Genomic DNA, 22300 nt, shown 5'->3' with positions numbered 1-22300 from the left:
AGTCTCTGTCTCTGTTCTTCCAACTAAAGTACATAACTTCCCACTTTCCCACATTGTATTCCATCTGCCATTTCATTGCCCACTCTCCGGGCCTGTCCAAATCCTTCTGCAGCCTCCCCACTTCCTCGATACTACCTGTCCTTTCACCTATCTTTGTATCACCAAAGAAACACTCAGGGCAATGCAATAGCAATGCTCCTGATGTGAATGATGCTAGACCCAGAGCGGAGGGCTTCTTGCCCCAAAGACCAAGGGCAGAAGGGACCACTCTTAGACATTAAGCTGTTGTACTGGTGCAATCAACAGATTAATGTCCCAGGGCCTAAAATTTAGGCATCCCATCAAAACAAGATGAAAGGAAAAGCAATTAGCCATCAGTGTAACGTTCCCTCTTCCAATTCACATTGCCTTGTTGTTAATTTTGTTGACATAGATGGAACATGTCTATGATTTAATTGATTGCAAACACTATCACTTATTAACAAATTCAAATTATGTAAAAAGATTTTAAAAGCTTGGGTAGATCATCGTTCCATGCTATAAGCAAAGGAAACACTAGAGTCATAGAGAGGTACAGCTCTGAAGCAGACCCTTAGATCCAACCCGTCCATGCCAACCAGATATCCCAAACCCAAGCTAGTCCCACCTGCCAGAACCTGCCCCATATCCCTCCAAACCACCCTCTGCATGAAAACGTTGCCCCTTATGTCTATTTTATGTCTTTCCCTTCTCACCATAAACCTATACCCTCCTGTTCTGGACTCCTCCACCGCAGGGAAAAGACTTTGTCTATTTATCCTATCCATGCCTCTCATGATTTTGTAAACCTCTATAACATCACCCCTCAGCCTCTGACGCTCCAGCGAAAACAGCCCCAGCCTATTCAACCTCTCCCTATAGCTCAAATGATCAGGTATAACCTATGGTATACCTGATCATGTCCTGGGGGTTTATCCACCTTTATGCGTTTCAAGACATCCAGCACTTCCTCCTCTGTAATATGGACATTTTGCAAGGAGTCACCATCTATTTCCCTACATTCTGTATCTTCCATATCCTTTTCCACAGTAAATACTGATGCTAAATACTGGTTTAGTATCTCCCCCATATTCTGCTGCTTCACACAAAGGTCGCCTTGCTGATCTTTGAGGGGCCCTATTCTCTCCCTAGTTACCCTTTTGTCTTTAATGTATTTGTAAAAACCCTTTGAATTCACCTTAACACTATTTGCCAAAGCCACTTCATGCACCCTTTTTGCCCTCCTGATTTCTCTCTTAAGTATACTCCTACTACCTTTGTACTCTCCTTAGGATTCTCTTTATCTATCCTGTCTATACCTTACACATGCTTCCTTCTTTTTCTTAACCAAACTGTCAATTTCTTTAGTCATCCAGCATTCTCTATACCTACCAGCCTTTCCTTTCACCCTAACAGGAATATACTTTCTCTGGATTCTCTCATTTCTGAAGGCTTCCCATTTTCCAGCTGCCCCTTTACCTGCGAACATCTGCCCCCAATCAGCTTTTGAAAGTTTTTGTCTAATACCTTAAAAATTTGCCTTTCTACAACATAGAACCTCAACTTTTAGATCTGGTCAATTGTTTTCCACCACTATGCACGCTGGCCCCAAAGTGCTCCCCCACTGACACCACAGTCACCTGCCCCACCTTATTTCCCAACAGTAGGTACATCCACATACTGAATCAGAAAATGTTTTCGCACACGCTTAACATATTCCTCTCCATCTAAACCCTTAACACTAAGGCAGTCCCAGTCTATGTTTGGAAAGTTAAAATCCCCTACCATAACCACCCTATTATTCTTGCAGATAGCTGAGATCTCCTTACAAGTTTGTTTCTCAATATCCGTCTGACTACTGGGGGGTCTATAATACAATCCCAATAAGGTGATCATCCCTTTCTTATTTCTCAGTTCCACCCAAATAATTTCTCTGGATGTATTTCCAGGAATATCCTCCCTCAGCATAGCTGTAATGCTATCCCTCATCAAAAATGCCACTCCCCCTCCTCTCTTGCCTCCCTTTCTATCCTTCCTGTAGCATTTGTATCCTGGAACATTAAGCTGCCAGTTCTGCCCATCCCTGAGCTATGTTTCTGAAATTGCGATGATATCCTAGTCCTATGTTCCTAACCATGCCCTGAGTTCATCTGCCTTCCCCGTTAGGCCCCGTGCATTGAAATAAATGCAGTTTAATTTATTAGTCCTACCTTGTCCCTGCCTGCCCTGACTATTTGACTCTCTTCTGTTCCCAACTGTACCAGTTATAGATTGATATCTTTTGCCACTATCTCCCTCTACTAAAGGCCATTTTTGCTCCTTAACAATCTACAGACCCAGAAAATAAATATTCTTCTACAAAACACTGCCCTAGGTTAGATTAATAATTACAGCTTATATTTTAAGTTTAATCAAGAGACATATCTCAATAAACATGTAATCAAGAAAGAACCCTCTCTACTCACTACTGCAGACTTCCTTTAGGCTACTTAAAACAATTAACTTATCTGATTCTGTGCTGTGAACTTCGCCCAAACAGTTCCTCCAAAATCAGTTGTGAATTTCACTGTTGGTTCATTTTCTCAGACGCACTCCAATATCCAGCAATACATTAATTCAAACAGCAAAGGCAGTACTGTGCAGGTTCACTCTGGTGTCAGTTTCTTTCTTTCTCTCTCTCGCCAGCACTGACTTCACCATGTGCTTCCTTTGTCTGTCTTCCTCCCTTTTAAAACTAAAGTTGTTTTGACTTTTTTTGCCCAAAGTTCCAAAACAATGCAACAGCATATGAAACAGTAATTGCTGCTCCTGGAATTTGAGGAAACCACCTCCAGAACCTAAAATACCTCAAAAAAGGAGCAGCTGTTTCAGCCAGAAATTTTTCCAGTCCTCCATCTTGGATTACCCAGAATCCCACCCTTTCAAAGCAGTTCACAATAACATTGAATGTGTATTTTGCATCAACATTCACTACAAATTTTGTGCCTACCTTCCCAGAACAAGCTCACATAGGGAAGGTGGAGGCCCTGGGGTAATCAAAGTTTGGGTGAAGATTTGTAGCTCGGGTGCTCGTTGTTGTGGTTCTGTTCGCCGAGCTGGAAAGTTTTGTTGCAAACGTTTCGTCCCCTGTCTAGGTGACATCCTCAGTGCTAATGTAGTGTACAAAATCCCATGCAAGGACTGCACAAAACACTATATAGGACAAACAGGAAGACAGCTAACGATCCGCATCCATGTACATCAACTAGCCACGAAACGCCACGACCATCTATCCTTAGTAGCCACACACGCAGATGACAAGCAACATGAATTCGACTGGGACAACACTATTATTATAGGGCAAGCCAAACAAAGAACAGTCAGGGAATTCCTAGAAGCATGGCACTCATCCACAAACTCCATCAACAAACACATCGACCTGGACCCAATATACTGGCCACTACAGCGGACAGCTGAAACTGACAACCAGAAGCGGCAGGGACAGGCCACTATAAATGCCGGAGAAAACACCACAGAAGTGCTTCACAGGAGGCTCCCAAGCACTGAGCATGTCACCTGGACAGGGGACGAAACGTTTGCAACAAAAATTTCCAGCTCGGCGAACAGAACCACAACCCTGGGGTAATTTACAATTTTTAAAAAAAACTATTATTCACTCATGTTACATAGACATCACTCGCTGGACCCAGCGTTTATTTCCCAACTCATCCCTAGTTGCCCCCTTGAGAAGGTGGGGATTAGCTGTTTTCTTGAACTGCTGCAGTCCCTGTTCTGTAGATAGGCTCACATTGCCCTGATGGAGGGAATTCCAGGATTTTGACCCAAAGACATTGAAGGAACAGTTATATTTCCATGTCAGGACACTGAGTGGCTGGAAGGGGAACTTGTAGAGGGTGGGTGTTTCCATGTGACTGCTGCACTTGTCCTTCTAAATGGAAGTGGTTGTGGGTTTTGAAGGTGTTGCCTGAGGATCTCTGGTGTATTTGCGCAGTACATCGTGTAGAAGGTACATACTGCTGCTACTGAGCATGGGTAGTAGAGAGAGTGGATGCTTGTGGATGTGGTTCCAATCAAGTGGGGCTGCTTTGTGCTTCAATGATGTCGAGCTTCTTGAGTGTTGTTGGAAATGCAACCATCTGGACAAATGGGGAGCATTCCACCACACTTTTGACTTGAGACTGAGATGTGTGGAATGGCTCAATCAGGGAAGATTCTGACCATATATATCCCTCTAAGGAACAAAGGAATAAAATCATGAAGAATCAATATTGTTCTGTCTTCCTCAGATGAATCCCAGCATCTACCTACCCAACAAATTCCAAGTTGAGTCATATCCATCACACACAGCCTCCCTCAGATATACGGAAAGCCTTTGATTTTCCGCCATTTAATAATAATTCTGAGTATGTCCCCTTGTTCGAGAATCTCAAAGTTTGTAAACAAAATGAATAGTTACCATTGTGTGCCTCTGTGTTCTTCACAGTACATAGTGATGCTGCAGTTATACAAACAGTGAGTCCCCAGGTGGCAAATAATATCTGTCCCTGCTGAGTTTCTCCAACAATGTCTGTGTTTCTTTTTATTCCTGATATTCATTGCCTGAAGAAAGCTCATTGAATGCTGCCCTTTATATCGAGAGGACTGGTGTACAAGGATGCAGAAGGGATGCGGCAGTTGTACAAAACCCTGGTTAGACCCCACTTGGAGCAGATCTGGGCACCATACCTGAGGAAGGATAGATTGGCCTGGGAGGGAGTACAGCGTGAGTTTACAAGATTGACACCTGGGTTTCAGGGGTTAAGTTATGAGGAAAGATTATACAAATTAAGCTTGTTCTGTACAGAATTTACAGGGTTTAAGGATGATCTGATTGAAGATATTAACAAGAAAAGACAAGGTCTAGAAATTGAAAGGGTTTCCATTGATTGGGGATCCTAGAACTCGGGAGGACATAGCCGGAGAATTATGGCCAGACTGCCAGGAGAGATGCTAGCAAGTACTACTATGCACAAAGGCTGGAAGAAGTTTGGAACTCTCTTCCACAAACAGCAGGCATTGCTGAATCAGTTGTTAGTTTTAAATCTGAAAGATATGTTTTTTGCTTGGCAAAATTATTAAGGGGAATAGGGGCCAAAGGCAGTCAGGTCACAGATCAGCCATTGATCAGTGGAACAGGATCAAGGGGCTGAATGGCTTCCTCCTGCTCCTTTACACGAATATTCCACATTAGTAATCACGGAAGCCCCTGCAGGTACAAAGTAGCATTTCCACACACCAGAGCAAATAGTGATTTCAAATAGAAACTGAAAGTCCAAGTATTTTATTTTCACACATTCCAGATCCCCACCATCGTCTGGGTGAAACAATCCTCAAATCCCTCTCTAAAACTCTTACCCTTCACCCTTACCCTTCACCTCTTACCAGTCCTCCCCACCCCCCCGCCGTTACTGACCCTTCGACTACGGGAAACAGCTGCTTCTTGTCCCTCTGTCCACATCCCTCATACTCCAATCATAGAGTCACACAGCAAGGAAACAGACCCTTTGGTCCAATTAGTTCATGCCGTCCATAATCTCGAATTAAACTAGTCCCACTTGTTTGCACTTGGCCCATATCTCTCCAAACCTTGTACTTATCGAAATGTCTTTTAAACAATGCAACTGTCCCCATATCCGCCAATTCCTCTGGAAGTTCAAACCATGCGTGAACCACTCTCCGTTTAAAAAAAAGTTGCCCCTCATGTCATTTTTAAAAAGGTTTCTCCTCTCACCAGAAAAATAATGCCCCTGGTCTTGAAGTCCCCCACCCTTGGGAAAAGACACCTGCCATTCACCTCATCTATGCCCATCATGATTTCATAAACTTCTATACTCCTCACACTTCTACGCTCCTGTGAAAACAGACTCAGCCCATCCATGTCTCCCTCCCCCAATAACCTTCTCTGTTGTAAAACTTCCTTCCAACGTTTCCAGAAAGAGATTTGTCTTTTGTGGATCTTCCCAATCAGATGAATACCAGCATGAATGCTGACCTATACATGACTGTGTAGGATCAGCAGCTCAGATTCATACTCACCGTTCAATCAACTTGACTCGATCTCTGCATGTTCAAAATTTTTTGCAGGTCTACCCTTACTTGCATCCTCAGCTCGATTTCCCATCGTCTCCCCTGAAATATTTATAAACCATTACCCAACCAAGTTCCAATCCACGCTCGTGACAACAAGTTGCTACTGTTTGCGTGCGAAAACCCCTGGCAACTAGGTCATTGAGTCAAGGTCGCAAGGAATGACCTCCTGGAATTGTCTGGAACGTGGCTCAGAACGTGTACGTTCATAGAATCATAAAATTTTACCGTACTCGTGTCTGTACCAGCTCCTGAAAGAGCTACCCAGCTAGTTCCACTCTCCAGCCCTATCTCCGTAGCCCTCTACCATCATCGCTTTCAAATTTATATCCAGCTCTCTTTTCGAACCTCCTATGGAATCCGCCTCCACCACTCTCCCAAGCGTGGGTTTGAATCTCTCACTGACTGAGGTTACCATGAAGGACTGTCCTTTTCCATTTCTCCCCTTATGTGAGGCATGGCAAGCCTCAGGTTAAACCACCACCTACCAGTTATCACTCTCTCCCTCTCTGACACTCCAGCCAGAGGTCTACCAGTGTCTTGTATAAGTTCAACATCACCTCCCTGTTCTTGGACTCCATGCCCCTATTAATAATGCCGAGGATGCTGTGTTTTTTATTACCTGCTCTCCCTGTTATGCCACCTTCGTTGATCTGTGAACATATAACCCCAGCTCCCTCTGCTCCTGCATTCCCTTTAGAATTTTACCTCCCTACTTTGTATTGTCTTTCATTTCTTTCAACTATCTTTCACCAAATTTGTGTTGAATCATTTTTGTTTTTATTTAAATGTTCACTTATTAAAACCTATTCTATTAAATTAAACTTCATTTTCTCCCTCCTAGCAGTTTTGATTCATTTCTTTGCTACTAACTAACAAGAACATCCAGGCTAGGATCAGGATCAGGTTAAGTCTATTTGGCCCATCAGGAGCCTGCTCCACTATTCCATACGATCGCAGCTGATCCCATCTCAGCCTCAACTCCACTTTCCTGCAAACACTCCCTTTGATCCATCACTGATTAACAATATGTCTGTCTGTCTCCTCCTCCAATTTATGTCCTGGGTGGTGGGTTGGGTTGTTCCCACAGATTTACAACCCCTCCTCATTTGGGAGAATTCATTCCTCCTCATCTCTGTTTTCAATCTGCCCAGCCCCACAACCTGAAATGATAACCTCTTGTTCTAGATTCTCCCACATGAGCAACCATTCTCTCTTCAACTCCTTTGTCAATACCCCCTTTAGCATCTTATAACCCTCAGTTAGATCTCCTATCTTCCAAAATCCAGAGAAACTGCTCAATCTTTCATCTAAGACAAACCCTTCATCTCTGGAAATGATTGAGTGAACCTCTTCTGACCTGCTTCTGTCCTCAAGTAAATTGATCAAAATTGTACCAGTCTCTTCTCATAAGACGAACCTTTCATCTTGGCAATCAATTCAGTGAATCTCCTCTGAAGTCCCCCCGATTCAACTACATCCTTCCTCAAGTAAGGGGACCAAAACTGTCTGCAGTAGTCCGGATGTGGAAACCGCCATACATTGTCCAGTTGCAGTAACACTTCCCTACTTTCATACTCCACCCTTTACACAATAAATGCCTTCCTTATGACCCGCTCTAGCTGTACACTACTTTCTGAGATTCATGCACAAGGACATCCTCATCCCTTTGCACCAAAACAATTTGAATTTTCTCTCCCATTCAGAATACAACTTGCCTTTTTCAATTCTTCCGACTACAATGGAAACCTCACCACTGATGGGACTGAACAACGTTCAGTTCTAACGGAAATTGAGATTGTGTCCTCGATTTGAACTGTTGTGCTTTAGATTTGCAAACGAGTCAGACACAATGGGTCCATTTGCTCCAATTTGTCTAACAAATGTAAAATTGCTGGGTTTACACCCCAGAGTGATTTTCAGCCCATTTGGACAGCATTCGAAGTTGCTAACCACTTCACTAACTGACCTGTGCTGCCGGAAACAGCTGGAAGAATCAGCTGGAGAAAATAATAGAGGAAGAACATGGGAAAGTTTTCTGTAAATATTCAGCTTCACCTGCTAGCAAATGAATCTGGATTTTTTGACTGATGCGCAAGCAACAATTATTCCAATGTTAATCTTTAGTTTATATCTGTGCTGACATTCCTCTGAACATATTACTTTGTATGTCTCCCCAAGTAATTTCATCTGCCACTTGTTCAGCCTGCCCACATCCTCACAAAGCACATTCCCATATAGTGTTTTATTATTTGTTTTTTTAAATTCACTTGCGGATCGAGAATTTATTTTCCATCCCTCGTTGGCCCCTTGAGAAGGAGGTAGTGAGCTGCCTTCTTGAACCACTGCAGTCCCTGTGCTGTAGGTAGACCCACAATACCATTAGAGAGGGAATTCCAGGATGCTGACCCAGCAACACTAAATGAACAGCTAATATATTTCAAGTTGGGATGGTGAGTGGCTGAGGGGGAAACTTGCAGGAGGTGGTATCCTCCTGTAACTGCTGTCCTTGCCCTTCGAGATGGAAGTGGTTGAGGGTTTGGAAGGTGCTGAGAACCTTTGGTGAATGTCTGCAGTGAATCTCAAGTGGTACACACTGCAGCTACTGAGCACGGGTGGTGGAGAGAGTGGATGGTGTGGATGTGGTGCCAGTTAAGCAGGGGCTGTGTTGTCCCTGGATGGTGTTCGGCTTCTCAAGTGTTGCTTACAAGGTGCACTGAAGAAGTACGTGAGTGAGTGTGTGTATGTATGTGCGTGCACGTAAAAGTATGTGTGAGTGTCAATGAGAATGTGTAACTCTCTCTCACACACACATGCACACCTTCATACTGTCACCCAAACACCCTCCCACTTATACTCTCTCATACACTCTATATGCGCAACATTAGTTTGAAACCCGAGTGGAGCAGGATCGCCAGGGTCAGCTGCCAGAGTGTTTCACCCACCTTGTTTCTTGTTCTGGAGTTTAATTGGAAGCAATGTGATAAGAGAAAGGATCAGAAACATTGGGACAATGAGTACTACCATCTCAGTGCTGTGTGCCTGTGCAGTATTCAGAGAGGGATTTCCTGTCAATAACATCATTCCTTCAGCAAACATCAACCCGTGTTCCCTGTTGCTCTGACTCCCTGCCAAAACCCGTCCATTTGGAGGGAAATCCTTGTGTCTGTGAAATTCGCTCCAAACCCTCACCATCGCAGTGACATCACTGTTTCTGTGCAGCCTCTCTCAATAACAATATCCCACCAATCCAAGGCAGACTATTCGATGCTAAACTCAAAAGATCATTCTGCATCCACTCTCTCTAAATTGTTGACTGGAAATTATTGTCCCTCGTTTTCACTGCCTAGATATATCGAGGCAAAACTTTCCTGTGTCATCCACCTGTCAGTGGCAACTGGGCCATTCACAGAGAAACATTGAAAATATCATCGTGAGGAGGCCATTTGGCCCCTCCATCCTGCTCCGCCCATTCAATGGGATCATGGCTGATCACCCAACTTGGTCCTGTGCCTCCCCTCGCTCTCCCTTTCATCCCAAAGAACTCTATCCAACTTTTTCCTGAACAACATTCAGTGTTCTGGCCCTGACTGCTTTCTGTGGCAGAGAATTCCACAGGCTCACCACTCTCTGGGTAAAGACATTTCTCCCCATCTCAGTCTTGTCGCATCTCCTTCAGAAAGTGACACCCTGGTTCTCGACTCTCCTGGCACCGGGAACACCCTCCCTGTGTTTACTCTATCTTGTCCTTGTTCAAACTTAATAGATTTCTATGGGATTCCCCCTTAATTCTTCTCAACTCCAGTGAATATTGAGCTAACTGATCCAGTGTCTCTCCACCCGTCAGTCCTGCTATCTCAGGAATCGCTCTGGGAAACCTTTACTGCACTCCCTCCACAGGCACAATGTCCTTCCTCAGATAAGGTTACACCAAACTGCATACAGGTCTTCAGGGTGTGGTCTCACCCTGTCCAATTGTGGCAAGCCATCCCTGCTCCAGGACTTGAAACGTCTCTCTGTGAAGGTCTCCCTTATCTGAGCAAGGATGTTACACATTCTCTCTCTCTGCATTTTTCCAGAACTGTCTGTGTTTCTAGCCTAAAACATTAACTCTGTCTGTCTGTCTCTCTCTCTCTCCACAGATGCTGCCACACCTGCTGAGTGCCTGAAGCAATTTTTACAGTGTTCATGTCAAGTCTTCAGCTGCACCCCAGTGAAGAACGAGCACGGATCATGGATGAAGAATGGATTATCTGGCACTGTGAGACAGATGGAATTACTCGTCACATTAGATATTATTCCACTGCGACCCCTGTTGATCACGAGACACTGGTACCGGCCTTGGCATTTGGACTGGAAGGATTCAATGGCCGGCTCTGTCCTGTCTGAGCTAGAGTTGTAATTCCTGGGGGCATTATTTAAGGCTTTCTGTTGAAAGTACCATTGAAAGTAGGGTCCAGTACCTCGGCTCAATACACATTCTGGAACGAGACAACTCCCAATCAGAACCTCCATTTTAGTGGCTCTGGGGGTGAGGAAAACCCCAGCAACAGGAACTGGAAGAAACAAGACAAAGAGGAAATAACAGATCGGGCGCTGAAATTGTCTCTTTTTTTCACAGATGTTATCTTCGATGACAGGATAATAATTGATGGAAAGGAGAAATAAAACAAGCGAGATTTCATATCATCGTAAAGTCTCTATATGTTGTAAAATCTACACTTCGAAATATTTGTGTTAACTATGGATGGCCAAATCATCCAACCATTGCCTCTCTATGTTCAATGATGTTACCATGACTGTCCCCACCCTCTTCCCATGATCAACCTCCTGGTGGCTACCGTCACTGTCCTCAACCTCTTCAAACCCTCTTCCCACGATCAACATCCTAGGGGTTACCATCACAGTCCCCACCTCCACTTCACTGTCAACATCCTGAAGGTTACCATCACTACCCCCACACTCTTCCCACTATCAACATCCTGACGGTTACTGTTGGGAAAGTTGACATGGTTTGCCTGGAAGGCATTTTCCTAATCTGGCTGAGAAACCATTTTGCGTCCCCAGAACTTTGCTGGCTTTGCATTCCTTACTCTTAGGTAATGTGAAAGGTAGGCCTTATCTTCAGAAGGTGTCAAGTTAGTGTTTTTCCCACTTTGATGAATGATCAGGGCAGGCTGGAGAACGAGTCAAGCGGACACAGACTTGTCAATTAGTCCCACTTCCTTTACGGGTTATTGCCACTTCACGGTCATTCAGCTAATTAGGGACATCTCTCCTTAGTGTTAACAATCTGTGTAAATACTTGTGGAATGCATAACGGTGCTTAGGTTTGACCCTAATAGTTAACCTCTAATTTAGTACCAAGCTGTGTAATCAACGATCAGCCCCTATCTGCTTTCTCGATATAATTCTGTAGTATCCTGATGTACATCGTAAAAGCATCGAGCCACAGTTAGGATGGTGAATTCCACATGATATATCGTAGAATAAACTAATCAGTTCTCAAGGTCTCAGTCTCGAGAGTTTTCTTCAACAGTTACCATCACTATCCCCATCCCCACTATCAACATCCTGGGGGTTACTGTCAATGTCCCCACCCCTACCCCACTGTCAACATCCTGGGGGTTACTGTCATTGTCCCAATGCTCACTATCAACATCCTGGGGGATACCATAACTGTCTCCATCCCCAGTATCAACATCCTGGGGGATACCATAACTGTCCCCATCCCCAGTATCAACATTCTGGGGGTTACCATCATTGTCCCCATCCCCACTAACAATATCCTGGAGGTTACCATCACTGTCCCCATCCCCACTATCAACATCCTGGGGGATACCATAACTGTCCCATCCCCAGTATCAACACTCTGGGGGTTACCATTACTGTCCCCATCCCCACTATCAACATCCTGGGGGATACCATAACTGTCTCTATCCCCAGTATCAACATTCTGGGGGTTACCATTACTGTCCCCATCCCCACTATCAACATCCTGGGGGATACCATAACTGTCCCCATCCTCGCTACCAACATCCTGGGGGTTGCCATAACTGTCCCCATCCCCACTATCAATATCCTTGGGGTTACCATCACTGTCCCCATCCCCAATATCAACATCCTGGGGGTTACCATCACTGTCCCCAATCCCACCGCACTATGAACATCTTTGATGTTACCATCAGCCTCCCCCAGATTGTATTGTCTAACTTTCTACCTTTCTCTGATAGATCGCTTAACAGGGAATTGTCGAGTCAGAGGTCTACAGCACAGAAACTGGATCTTCAGCCAACTGAATCCATGTCAGTCAAAAGCAACCAACTTTATTCTTGAATATAATTTTCCCAGTCATAGGGTCACACAGTACGGAAATAGACCCATCGGCCCAACGTGTCCATGCTGACCAGGTCTCACAAACGAAACTAGTCCCATTTGTTTGCATTTGGCCCATATCTGTCTCAACCTTTCCTCTCCATATATCTTTCCAAATCTCTTTAGGAGTTTGTTATTGTACCCACTTCTAACACTTACTCGGGCAGCTCATTCTAAATATGCACCACCATCTGTGTGAAGAAGTTACCCCTTCGGTCACTTTTCAATCTTTCTTCTCTCACCAAAACTAATGTCTTCTAATTTTGGACTCCCCTGTCTGGGGAAAAGATCTTGGCTATTCACCTTACCCAAGCTCATATTTCTGTAATAAAGTACAAGTGAAACATCAAGGACCACTTAATCTGACTCTAGCCTGGCATCACAAGTGAACATCTAAATCCTTCTTCAATGTGATGAGGATTTCAGCCTCTCTCACCCTTACAGGCAGTGAGTTCCAGATTCTCCACCACCCTCTGGGTGAAAATGTTTTCCCCCACATCCCTTTCTAAACCTCCTATCCCTTACTTTCAATCTATGCCTCTCCCCTAGTCATTGATCATTCCATCAAGAGGGAAACGTTTCTTCCTGTCCACCCTATCTGCACCCATTATTTTATACATCTCAATCATGTCACCACACTCAATCTCCTCTGCTCTCAGGAAAACAACCACAGTCTATCCAATCTCTTTCGATCACTGAAACTCTCTAGCCCCCAAAGTAAAATCCTGGTAAATCTCCCTCTGCACGCTCCCCCAGTACTATCACATTGCTCCGATAATGTGGATTTGTATAGAGTCGCTTACAAACTTACTGATCACTGAAAAGGCGAGGAATTTGCTATCCAGGAGAGACTCTGCTTGCTGGTTAGAAACAACACAGTGATAATTGTCCTCTTGATGTTTGCTGATGTTGATTATTGTGTGTACAGTTCTGTTGTGATTGGAGTATTCCCAGTAAATTGCCTCACCATCCTTCTGGAAAATATACTGAATTGGAGTCAAACCAAGCTGTTTAAAGGGTGCTGTCTCCCTCCACTACCACGTTTCCAGGTGGGCACTCAGCTCTAGGACTGACAGAGTGATGCCTGTGATTAAACAAAACTGTTAGACACTTTTCTAAGGCAGCAATTGTTGTGCTCAGCAACAAACAGTACTCCCACCATACACTCAGAGAGAGTTACAGGGTCACAGAGAGTCAGAGGGTCATAGAGCACAGAACAGGGCTTTTGGCCCACGATGTTGTACTGAGGTTTAATCCTCATGTAAAATTTCATAAATTATCCTATGCACCCCTCAACTCACTGCTATCCATGTGCATGTCTATCAGTTGCTTAAATGTCCCTAATGACTCTGCTTCCACCACCACAGCTGGCAACGCATTCCACACATTCACAACTCTCTGCATAAAGAACCTACTTCTGACGTCTCCTTTATACCTTCCTCCTAAAATCTTCAAACTATGACTACTCATACCAGTCAATCCTGCCCTGGGGAAAGGTTTCTGACAATTGACTCTTATCTATTCCACTCATTATTTTGTACACTTCGATCAGGTCTCCTCTCTTTCTCCTTCTCTCCAGAGAGAAAAGTCCGAGCTTATTCAACCTTTCTTCATAAGGCAAGCCTTCCAGTCCAGGCAGCATCCTCGTAAACCTTCTTTGCACCCTCTCCAAAGCCTCTGTATCTTTCCAATGCTAAGGCGACCAGAACTGGACACAATATTCCAAATGTGGTCTCATCAAGGATTTGTAGAGCTGCAGCAAAACCTCGTGGCTCTTAAACTCGATCCCCCTGTTAATGAAAGCCAAAACACATTATGCTTTCTTAACAACCTTATCTACTTGGGTGGAGAAAATGAGGACTGCAGATGCTGGAGATCAGAGCTGAAAATGTGTTGCTGGAAAAGCGCAGCAGGTCAGCCAGCATCCAAGGAGCAGGAGAATCGACAATTCAGACATGAGCCCTTCTTCAGGAATGAGGAAAGTATGCCAAGCAGGCTCAGATAAAAGGTAGGGAGGAGGGACTTGGGGGAGGGGCATTGGAAATGCGATAGGAAATGCTAACTACTTGAGTGTTAACTTTGAGAGATCTATGCACTTACACAACCTGGATCCCTCTGTTCCTCCACACTGCCAAGAATCTTGTCTTTAATCCTATATTCAGCATTCGAGTTCAACCTTCCAAAATGCATCATTTCGCATTTATCCAGGTTGAACTCCATCTGCCATTTCTCAGCCCTGCTCTGCATCCTGTCTATGTCGCACTGCAGCCTACAGTAGCCCTCTATACTATCAATGACACCTCCAAGCTTTGTGTCATCTGCAAACTTACTAACCCACGCCTCAACCTCCTCATCCAAGTCATTTACAAAAACTACAAAGAGCAGAGGCCCTAGAACAGAGCCCTGCGGGACCCCACTCAACACTGACCTCCAGGCAGAATACTTCCCATCCACAATCACACTCTGCCTTCTGTCAGCCAACCAATTCTGAATTCAGATAGTCAAATCTCCCTGTATCCCATACTTCCTGACTTTATGAATGATTCTACCATGGGGAACCTTACCAAATGCCTTGCTGACCTCCACATACACCACATCCACTGCTCGACCGTCATCAACCTGTCTTGACACCTCCTCAAAGAACTCAATAAGATTTGTGAGTCATGACCTGCCCTTCACAAAGCCATACTGACTGCCTTTAATCACACTACGCTTTGCCGAATAGTCATAAATCCTCTCCCTCAGAATTCTTTCCAAAGCTTTGCTGACCACAGATGTAAGACTGACTGGTCTGTAATTGCCAGGGATTCCCCTAGTATCCTTCCTGAAAAGAGGAACAACATTCACCTCCTTCCAATCCTCCAGTACAACTCCTGTGGAGAGGGAGGAGGCAAATATCCTCACTAGCGGCTTCGCAACCTTCTTTCTCACTTCCTGGAGCAGACTATGATAAATCTGGTCTGGACCTGGGGACTTATCAATCTTCATGTTTTCCAAAATTTCTAGCACATCAACTTCATCAATCTTGATCTGGTCAAGACTGCTTCTGAGCTCCTCTAATTTTTCATTTACAACAAGTTCCCTTTCCTTGGTGAAAAGCAAAGCAAAAAACTCATTTAGGGCTTCCCCTATCTGCTCAGACTCCATGCACAAGTTCCCTCAGTTATCCCTGATCGGCCCTACCTTCTCCCTGATCATTCTTTTATTCCTCATGTATGAGTCAAATGCCTTTGGGTTCTCCCTAATCCTTCTTGCCAAGCTTTTCTCGTGCCCCCTCCTGGCTCTCCTCAATCCATTTCTCAGCTCCTTTCTAGCAAGCCTGTAATCCTCTAAAGCTGTGCTAGATCCTTGCTTCCTCCACTTTACGTAAGCTGCCTTCTTCCTTTTTATGAGAAGTTCCTCTGTTCTCGTCATCTAAGGTTCCTTAATCTAACCCCTTCTCACCGGTCTCAGAGGAACAAGTTCGTGCATCACTCGCACCAACTGCTCCTTAAATAGTCTCCACATGTCTGCTGTGCCCTTTCTGTGGAACAATTGCTCCCAGTCTGTACTTCCCAAATCCTGTCTGATAGAGTCATAATTTCCTTTTCCCCAATTAAGTATGTTCCCTCGGTAATTGCTCCTTTCCCATCCCAAGGCTATGCTAAATGTGAGGCAGTTGTGACCACTTTCACCAAAGTGCTCTCCCACTGAGAGATCTGACACCTATCCTGGCTCGTCGCCAAGCACCAAATTGAAAATGGGCTTTATGGGCGGCACGGTGGCACAGTGATTAGCACTGCTGCCTCACAGTGCCAGAGACTCGAGTTCAATTCCCTCCTCAGGCAACAGTCTATGTAGAGTTTGCACATTCTCCCCATGCCTGCGTGGGTTTCCTCCGGGCGCTCCGGTTTCCTCCCACAGGCCGAAAATGTACAGGTTAGGTGAACTGGGCTAAATTGCCTGTAGTGTTAGGTGAAGGGGTAAATGTAGGGGAATGCGTCTGGGTGGGTTGCTCTTCGGAGGGTCGGTGGACTTGTTGTGCCAGAGGGCCTGTTTTCCACACTGTAGGTAATCTAATCTCCACTCATCGTCCTGTCCACATACTGAGTAAGGACCTCCTCCTGAACACACCTGTCAAAAACGGCTCCATCCAAACCATCTGCACTTTGGAGGTTACAGTTGATATTGGGAAAGCTGAAATCACCCATAATAACAACCCTGCTACTTCTGCACTTTTCCAGAATCTGCCCGCCTATGAGATCTTCAATCTCTCCACTGTAATTAGGTGGTCTGTAGAAAACCCTTGCTGTTCCTAACTTCCACCCATACTGACTCTGCAGACAAACCTTCCTCAACAACCATCCTTTCTGTGGCTGTGATGCACTCTCTGATTAGCAATGCTACACCCCCTTCTCTTTTCCACTCTCCCTGTTCCTTTTAAACGTTCTAAACCCTGGAACATCCAGCATCCATCCCTGCCCCTGTGGAACCCACATCTCCATTATGACCACAACATCATAGTCCTAAGTACCGTTCCATGCTCTAAGTTTGTCACTCTTATTTCGGACACTCCTTGCATTAAAGCAGACACACTTTAACTGATCCCTTTGTTTCATCGCGTGAGAAACCTTCCTGATAGATTCAATACATCCTGTCACTGTCCTGTCTGCAAATGACCCCCTTTCAGACGTGTGGCTCTGATTCTCACCCCCCTGCCAAACTAGTTTAAATCCTCCCGAATCACACAAGCAAATCTCCCAGCCGGGATATTTTTGCCCTGCCCGTTCAGGTGCAACCTGTCCTTCATGTACAGGTCCCAGCTTCCCCAAAAGGTATCCCAATGGTCTAGGTATCTGCAGCCCTCCCTCCTGCACCAGCCTCGCAGACACGTGTTAAGCTGCATTCGCTGACTGTTCCTCATCTCACTATCTTGTGGCACCAGTAGCAAACTCGAGATCACTAATCTACTCGTCCTGCTCTGCAGCTTCCAACCTAACTCTCTGGAGTCACTTTTCAGAGCCTCAATCCCTTTCCTGGCTATATCATTGGTGCCAATATGTATCACGATTTCTGGCTGCTCACCCTCCCCCTTCATTATCTTGCAAACCCAAACGGCGACAGCCCGGACCCTGGCATTGGGGAGGCAACATATCTTCCGGGAGTCTTGTTCCTGACCACAAAGTCTCCTGTTAATCCGTCTAACTATTGAGTCCCCTACCAGTAGCGCTTTTCTATTTTCCGCTCTTCCCTTCTGAGCCACAGTGCCAGACACCTGACAACTATGGTTTTCCCCTGGTAGGCTATCCCCACCAGCAGTATCCAAAATGGTGTACAGTAGAGCCTCGACATATGAACGACCCCGTTCACGAACAAATCAGTTTACGAACAGGATTGTACGTAAAGGTTTGCTTCAACGTACGTACAAAATTCAAGGTACAAATGAAGGGACAAACGCAAAATTCCCGTGTGCGACCATATGGTTTCATTGTTCTGCTTTGCTATGCGCTTGTTGAACGCAAAAGCTCTCGGGCCCTGCGTGATCTCATTCAGTTCGTCTTTGGCACGTGCACTGTGAACAGCCGTCCAAGCATTCTTACGCTATCCGAACAATGGGAAAAATTGATTCAGTTCGCGAACTTTACGGTTCGCAAACCGGTCCCAGAATGGATTAAGTTCATAAGTCGAGGTGCTACTGTACTTATTGCTGAGGGGAACGGCCACAGGGGATCCCTGCCCTGACCGTCGGTTCCCTTTCCTCCCCCTGACAGTAACCCAGCTGTCCTTATACTGTGTCTGGGGAATGACCACCTCCCTGTACATCCTCTCAATTTCCCCCTCAGCCTCCCGGATGATCCGTAGTCCATCCAGCTCCAGCGGTTTTCGAGGAGCTGGAGTTGGGTGCACTTCCCACTTAAAACCTTCCCAGAAGTCCTTCGCTCCTCCCTTGCACCTCTCAGCAAAATCATAGAGATGCAGGGAGAAACAGAGAGACATAGATATACAGAGGGGCAGAGTCATAGAGACACACAGAGAAACACAAAATCACACAGTCATCGAGATTAATCGACCTGGTCAGAGAGTTAAAGCAAGTCATGGACAGTCAAACAGTTACAGAGAGAGAGAGATGTACAGAGACAGGGAGACGGAGAGAGACCTCGCGGTTTGTACAAGATGCCTCACTGGGAGGGGGAATCTCTCCTGTCCCCCCTCACCCCCCAATAACCACCATCCTGACCCTCGGGAACGGGACATGTTGACACAGTCCGCTCTCCCTCGGCGCTTTTCCTTCCCGCGTGGCCCCGGCGCCATTTTAGCTTCAGGCCCCGCGCGAGATGGCGGTTAACGGCCGCCTCGTGCCCCAAGTGACCGTTAGCAGCTGCTTCAGGGGAAAGACTCTTTAAAGGGACAACCCTTTCAGGAGAGAGAAACAACAGGGCCGGCTCCGGGACTCGCCAAACTCAATAATAATGACAAATACACACACAGACAGAGAGATGGGAGTGAACAAGAAATTGTGCAGCGGCACATCAAGACCAAAGGCCACTCTCCCGAAGGACGGCTGCCCTGGACTCGAAACGTTGACTCCGCTTTCTGTCTGTCTCTGGACAGATGCTGCCAGGCCTGAAGCACAAACAAGGTCCTCGGGGGCGAGTCCGAGTTCAGGATCCTATTAAGGTTCGGTTGGCAGATGGATGACAGTGTGGGAGGGTGTGCAATGGGATTAGAAAAATAGAGGCGGAGACTGTTTCCGAAAATGGGGAAAGGTTTCGGAAATCTGAAGCACAAAGGGACTTGGGAGTCCGAGTTCAGGATTCTCTTCAGGTTAACAGGCAGGTTCAGTTGGCAGTTAGGGAGTGTGAGAAACAAAACTCGCATATTCATAAATTTCAGTCAGAGTCAAATTCTGAAGCAGCGAATTTTACTGATACGTACTTGCAAGAACAGGTGCCTAATGAGTAAGCACCCCGATCTGAGGGTTACATTCTGATTTATGCTGATCAGCTGCATCTCTCAGTCCCCCCTTTCACCCCATTGGTTACTTTTACTGTAGCGCGTAGCCGATCACAAGCTCTAGCTTCGCTCCAACTTTATCTAGCTTCTCTCCGCCTCTGTTTACTTCTCCCATTACTCTAAGCCTGTCGCCCCTTACTCTTATCTATCTCATTCCTTATATGTGACTATCCTGGCATTTTGCTGTCTTCATGTGATCATCCTACCAAACTAAATTCCATCCATTGGCCACATCCCTCCTGCGACTGGCACACTATTCTCCTGTTACTGGCACATCCCGCTACACAGTCACTCTGCCCTATTAGTCATAAATAATTTGGCCTGTTTTCGCTTCTCCTAATCTCCTATGCCTGGCACATCCTGCTCCACGATTGCTCTGCCCTATTAGTCAGAGATAATTCTACCTGTTTTTGCTTCTTTCTGTTTTCCTATGCCTGGTACATCCCGCTCCACAATGGCTCTGCCTTATTAGTCATAGATAATTCTATTTGTTTTCGGTTCTCACTGTTTAGTATTTGCATGCGCAGCCTAATTTTATAATGTAAGCTTTTGCAGAAACACCTGTTCGCTTATTCTGCACAATTTTAACCGTATGCCTTACAGGAAGGCAAATGTAATGTTAGCATTCATTTCGAGAGGGTTAGAATACAAGAGCAAGGATGTTCTGCTGAGGCTGTATAATGCTCTGATCAGACCACATTTGGGACATTGTGAATAGTTTTGGGCCCCCTATCTGAGGAAGGATGTGCTGAACTTGGAGGGGGTCCAGAGGGGGTTTACAAGAAAAATCCCAGGGATAAAGCACCTCTCAAATGCGGAGAGGTTGAGGACTCTGGTTCTTAACTCGATGGAGTTTAGAAAGGTGAGAGAGAATCTGATTGAAACTTACAGAATATTGAAAGGCCCATTCATGCATCTGTCTAGATACACCTTTATTGATGCTATCGTCTGGGGAGTGTTTCCAAACAAACAGACCTATGGGGTGCAGTAAGACAGTTCCTTAAATGTGGCATTGCAGCTTGACACTGTGGTGAAGTAAGCGTTTGGCATGCTTGCCTTCACTGGTCAGAGCACTGACGACAGGAGTTGGGGCATCACGTTATAGCTGTACAGGATGTTGGTGAGACCATTTTTAGAATACTGTGTACAGTCCTGGTCAACCTGCTGTAGAAAGGATGTTGTTGAGCTCGAAAGGTTAGAGAAAAGATTAACAAAGATGTTACCAAGGTTGCAAGGTTTGAGTTATAAGCAGAAGCTTCATAAGCTGGGAGCTTTTCTCCCCTGGAGCATTGGAGGCTGAGGGGTGACCTTATAGAGGTTATAAAATCACGAGAGGCACAGAGAAGGTAAATAGATATAGTCTTTTCCCCAATGTAGGGGTGTCCAAAACTAGTAGGCATAGGTTTAAGGTGAGAGGGGAAAGATTTCAAAGGGGCCTGAGAGGCAAATTTATCACACTGAATGCAGCGAGTATATGGAATGAGCTGCAGAGGAAGTGGTAGAGGCAGGTACAATTACATGTAAGAGACATTTGTGAAGGTACATGGATAAGAAAGGTGCAGAGAAATATGCACCAAATTCAGATAAATGGGACTAGTTGAGTTTGGGCAACCTTGTCAGCATGGGCGAGTTGGGCTGAAGGGTCTGTTTCCGTGCTGCATGACTCTATGAAAATGGATGAGAATAATAAACTTTGCCTGAAAGACAATCAGAGTGTACAGGAGGAGCTGTGAATATGTGGGGTCATTATACAGACCAATTTGTCTTGGCAAAGCACATGATTGGAACAAATCAAAAACTGACTCTGACAAATGTTATTTCTCTGTACTCTGAACAGGATGTGGTCATCTTTGCCAAGGTGGGAAGTGGATGTAATTCTGAACCAATCAACTTGCTCAGCCACAAGGCAGTGAAGAGTTTGCAAAGGGTTAGGAATCACGTGCAGAGCAGAGCGGGTAATGAGGTCAGATTTCATTCCCTGAAGGACCATCACAGACAGAAACAGGAGAAGGCCATTCGGCCTCTCGAGTCTGCTCATCCATTCAATAGCATTGTGACTGATGCCCCATTCCTCATGTTCACTTTCCTGCACTTAACATGTAACCCTCAATTCCCCGACTGATCAAGAATCTATCTATCCCACCCTTAAAACTACTCCCTCTCCCCACACACAGCTCTCTGTGGCAAGGAGTTCCAACAACACGCAACCCTGAGAAGAAACTCCTCCTCACCTCAGTCTTCAGTTTTGGACCAGATGATTCTTTGTTCCCGCCAACAGTCATCAACTCCAGATGAGGCACCCTCACAGGCATAAAGTTCACCAAGGAGGAAGAAACCGACAACAAACTCGCATTCCTGGACATCACAGTCGAAAGAATGGACAACGGAGAACTACAAACCTGCATATACAGAAAACCGACAAACACTGACCAAATACTTAACTGCACCAGCAACTATCCCAACACACACAAACGAAGCTGTATCAGAACACTATTCCAATGAGCCACCACATACTGCAGCACAGACAAACTTCGGAAAACAGAGGAGAACCACCTATACAATGTATTCAAGAAGAACGGATACTCAAAAAATACAGTCTGCAGATTCCTCAAGAACAAATCATGACAAGCAGATCAAACACAGCCAGAAACCCTAACCACCTTACCATACATCAAAGAAGTTTCAGAAATGACAGCCAGACTACTAAAACCCCTCGGAACCCTAGTAGCACACAATCCCACCAACACTCTCAAACAAAAACTAATAAACTTAAAAGACCCAGTACAAT

General features: G+C 45.3%; 1 protein-coding gene across 1 annotated transcript in view; it reads right to left on the bottom strand.

The window, feature by feature from the left end:
• LOC122544534 (uncharacterized) overlaps positions 1-22300 on the bottom strand; it is a 59257-nt gene that overhangs the window by 4689 nt on the left and 32268 nt on the right. Inside the window, exons 5-6 of the mRNA XM_087984698.1 lie at positions 13331-13493; positions 10608-10700 (exon numbers count right to left, since the gene is read on the bottom strand). Coding sequence (XP_087840824.1) covers positions 10608-10700; positions 13331-13493 — 256 coding nt within the window. The remainder of the gene's footprint in view (positions 1-10607; positions 10701-13330; positions 13494-22300) is intronic.

This window comes from Chiloscyllium plagiosum, unplaced genomic scaffold (genome assembly GCF_037043375.1).
Source record: "Chiloscyllium plagiosum isolate Xiang-an unplaced genomic scaffold, Cpla_swu_hap1 HiC_scaffold_49, whole genome shotgun sequence".
NCBI classification, from domain to species: Eukaryota; Metazoa; Chordata; class Chondrichthyes; order Orectolobiformes; family Hemiscylliidae; genus Chiloscyllium; species Chiloscyllium plagiosum.
This window is presented reverse-complemented; position numbering and strand designations above follow the sequence as displayed.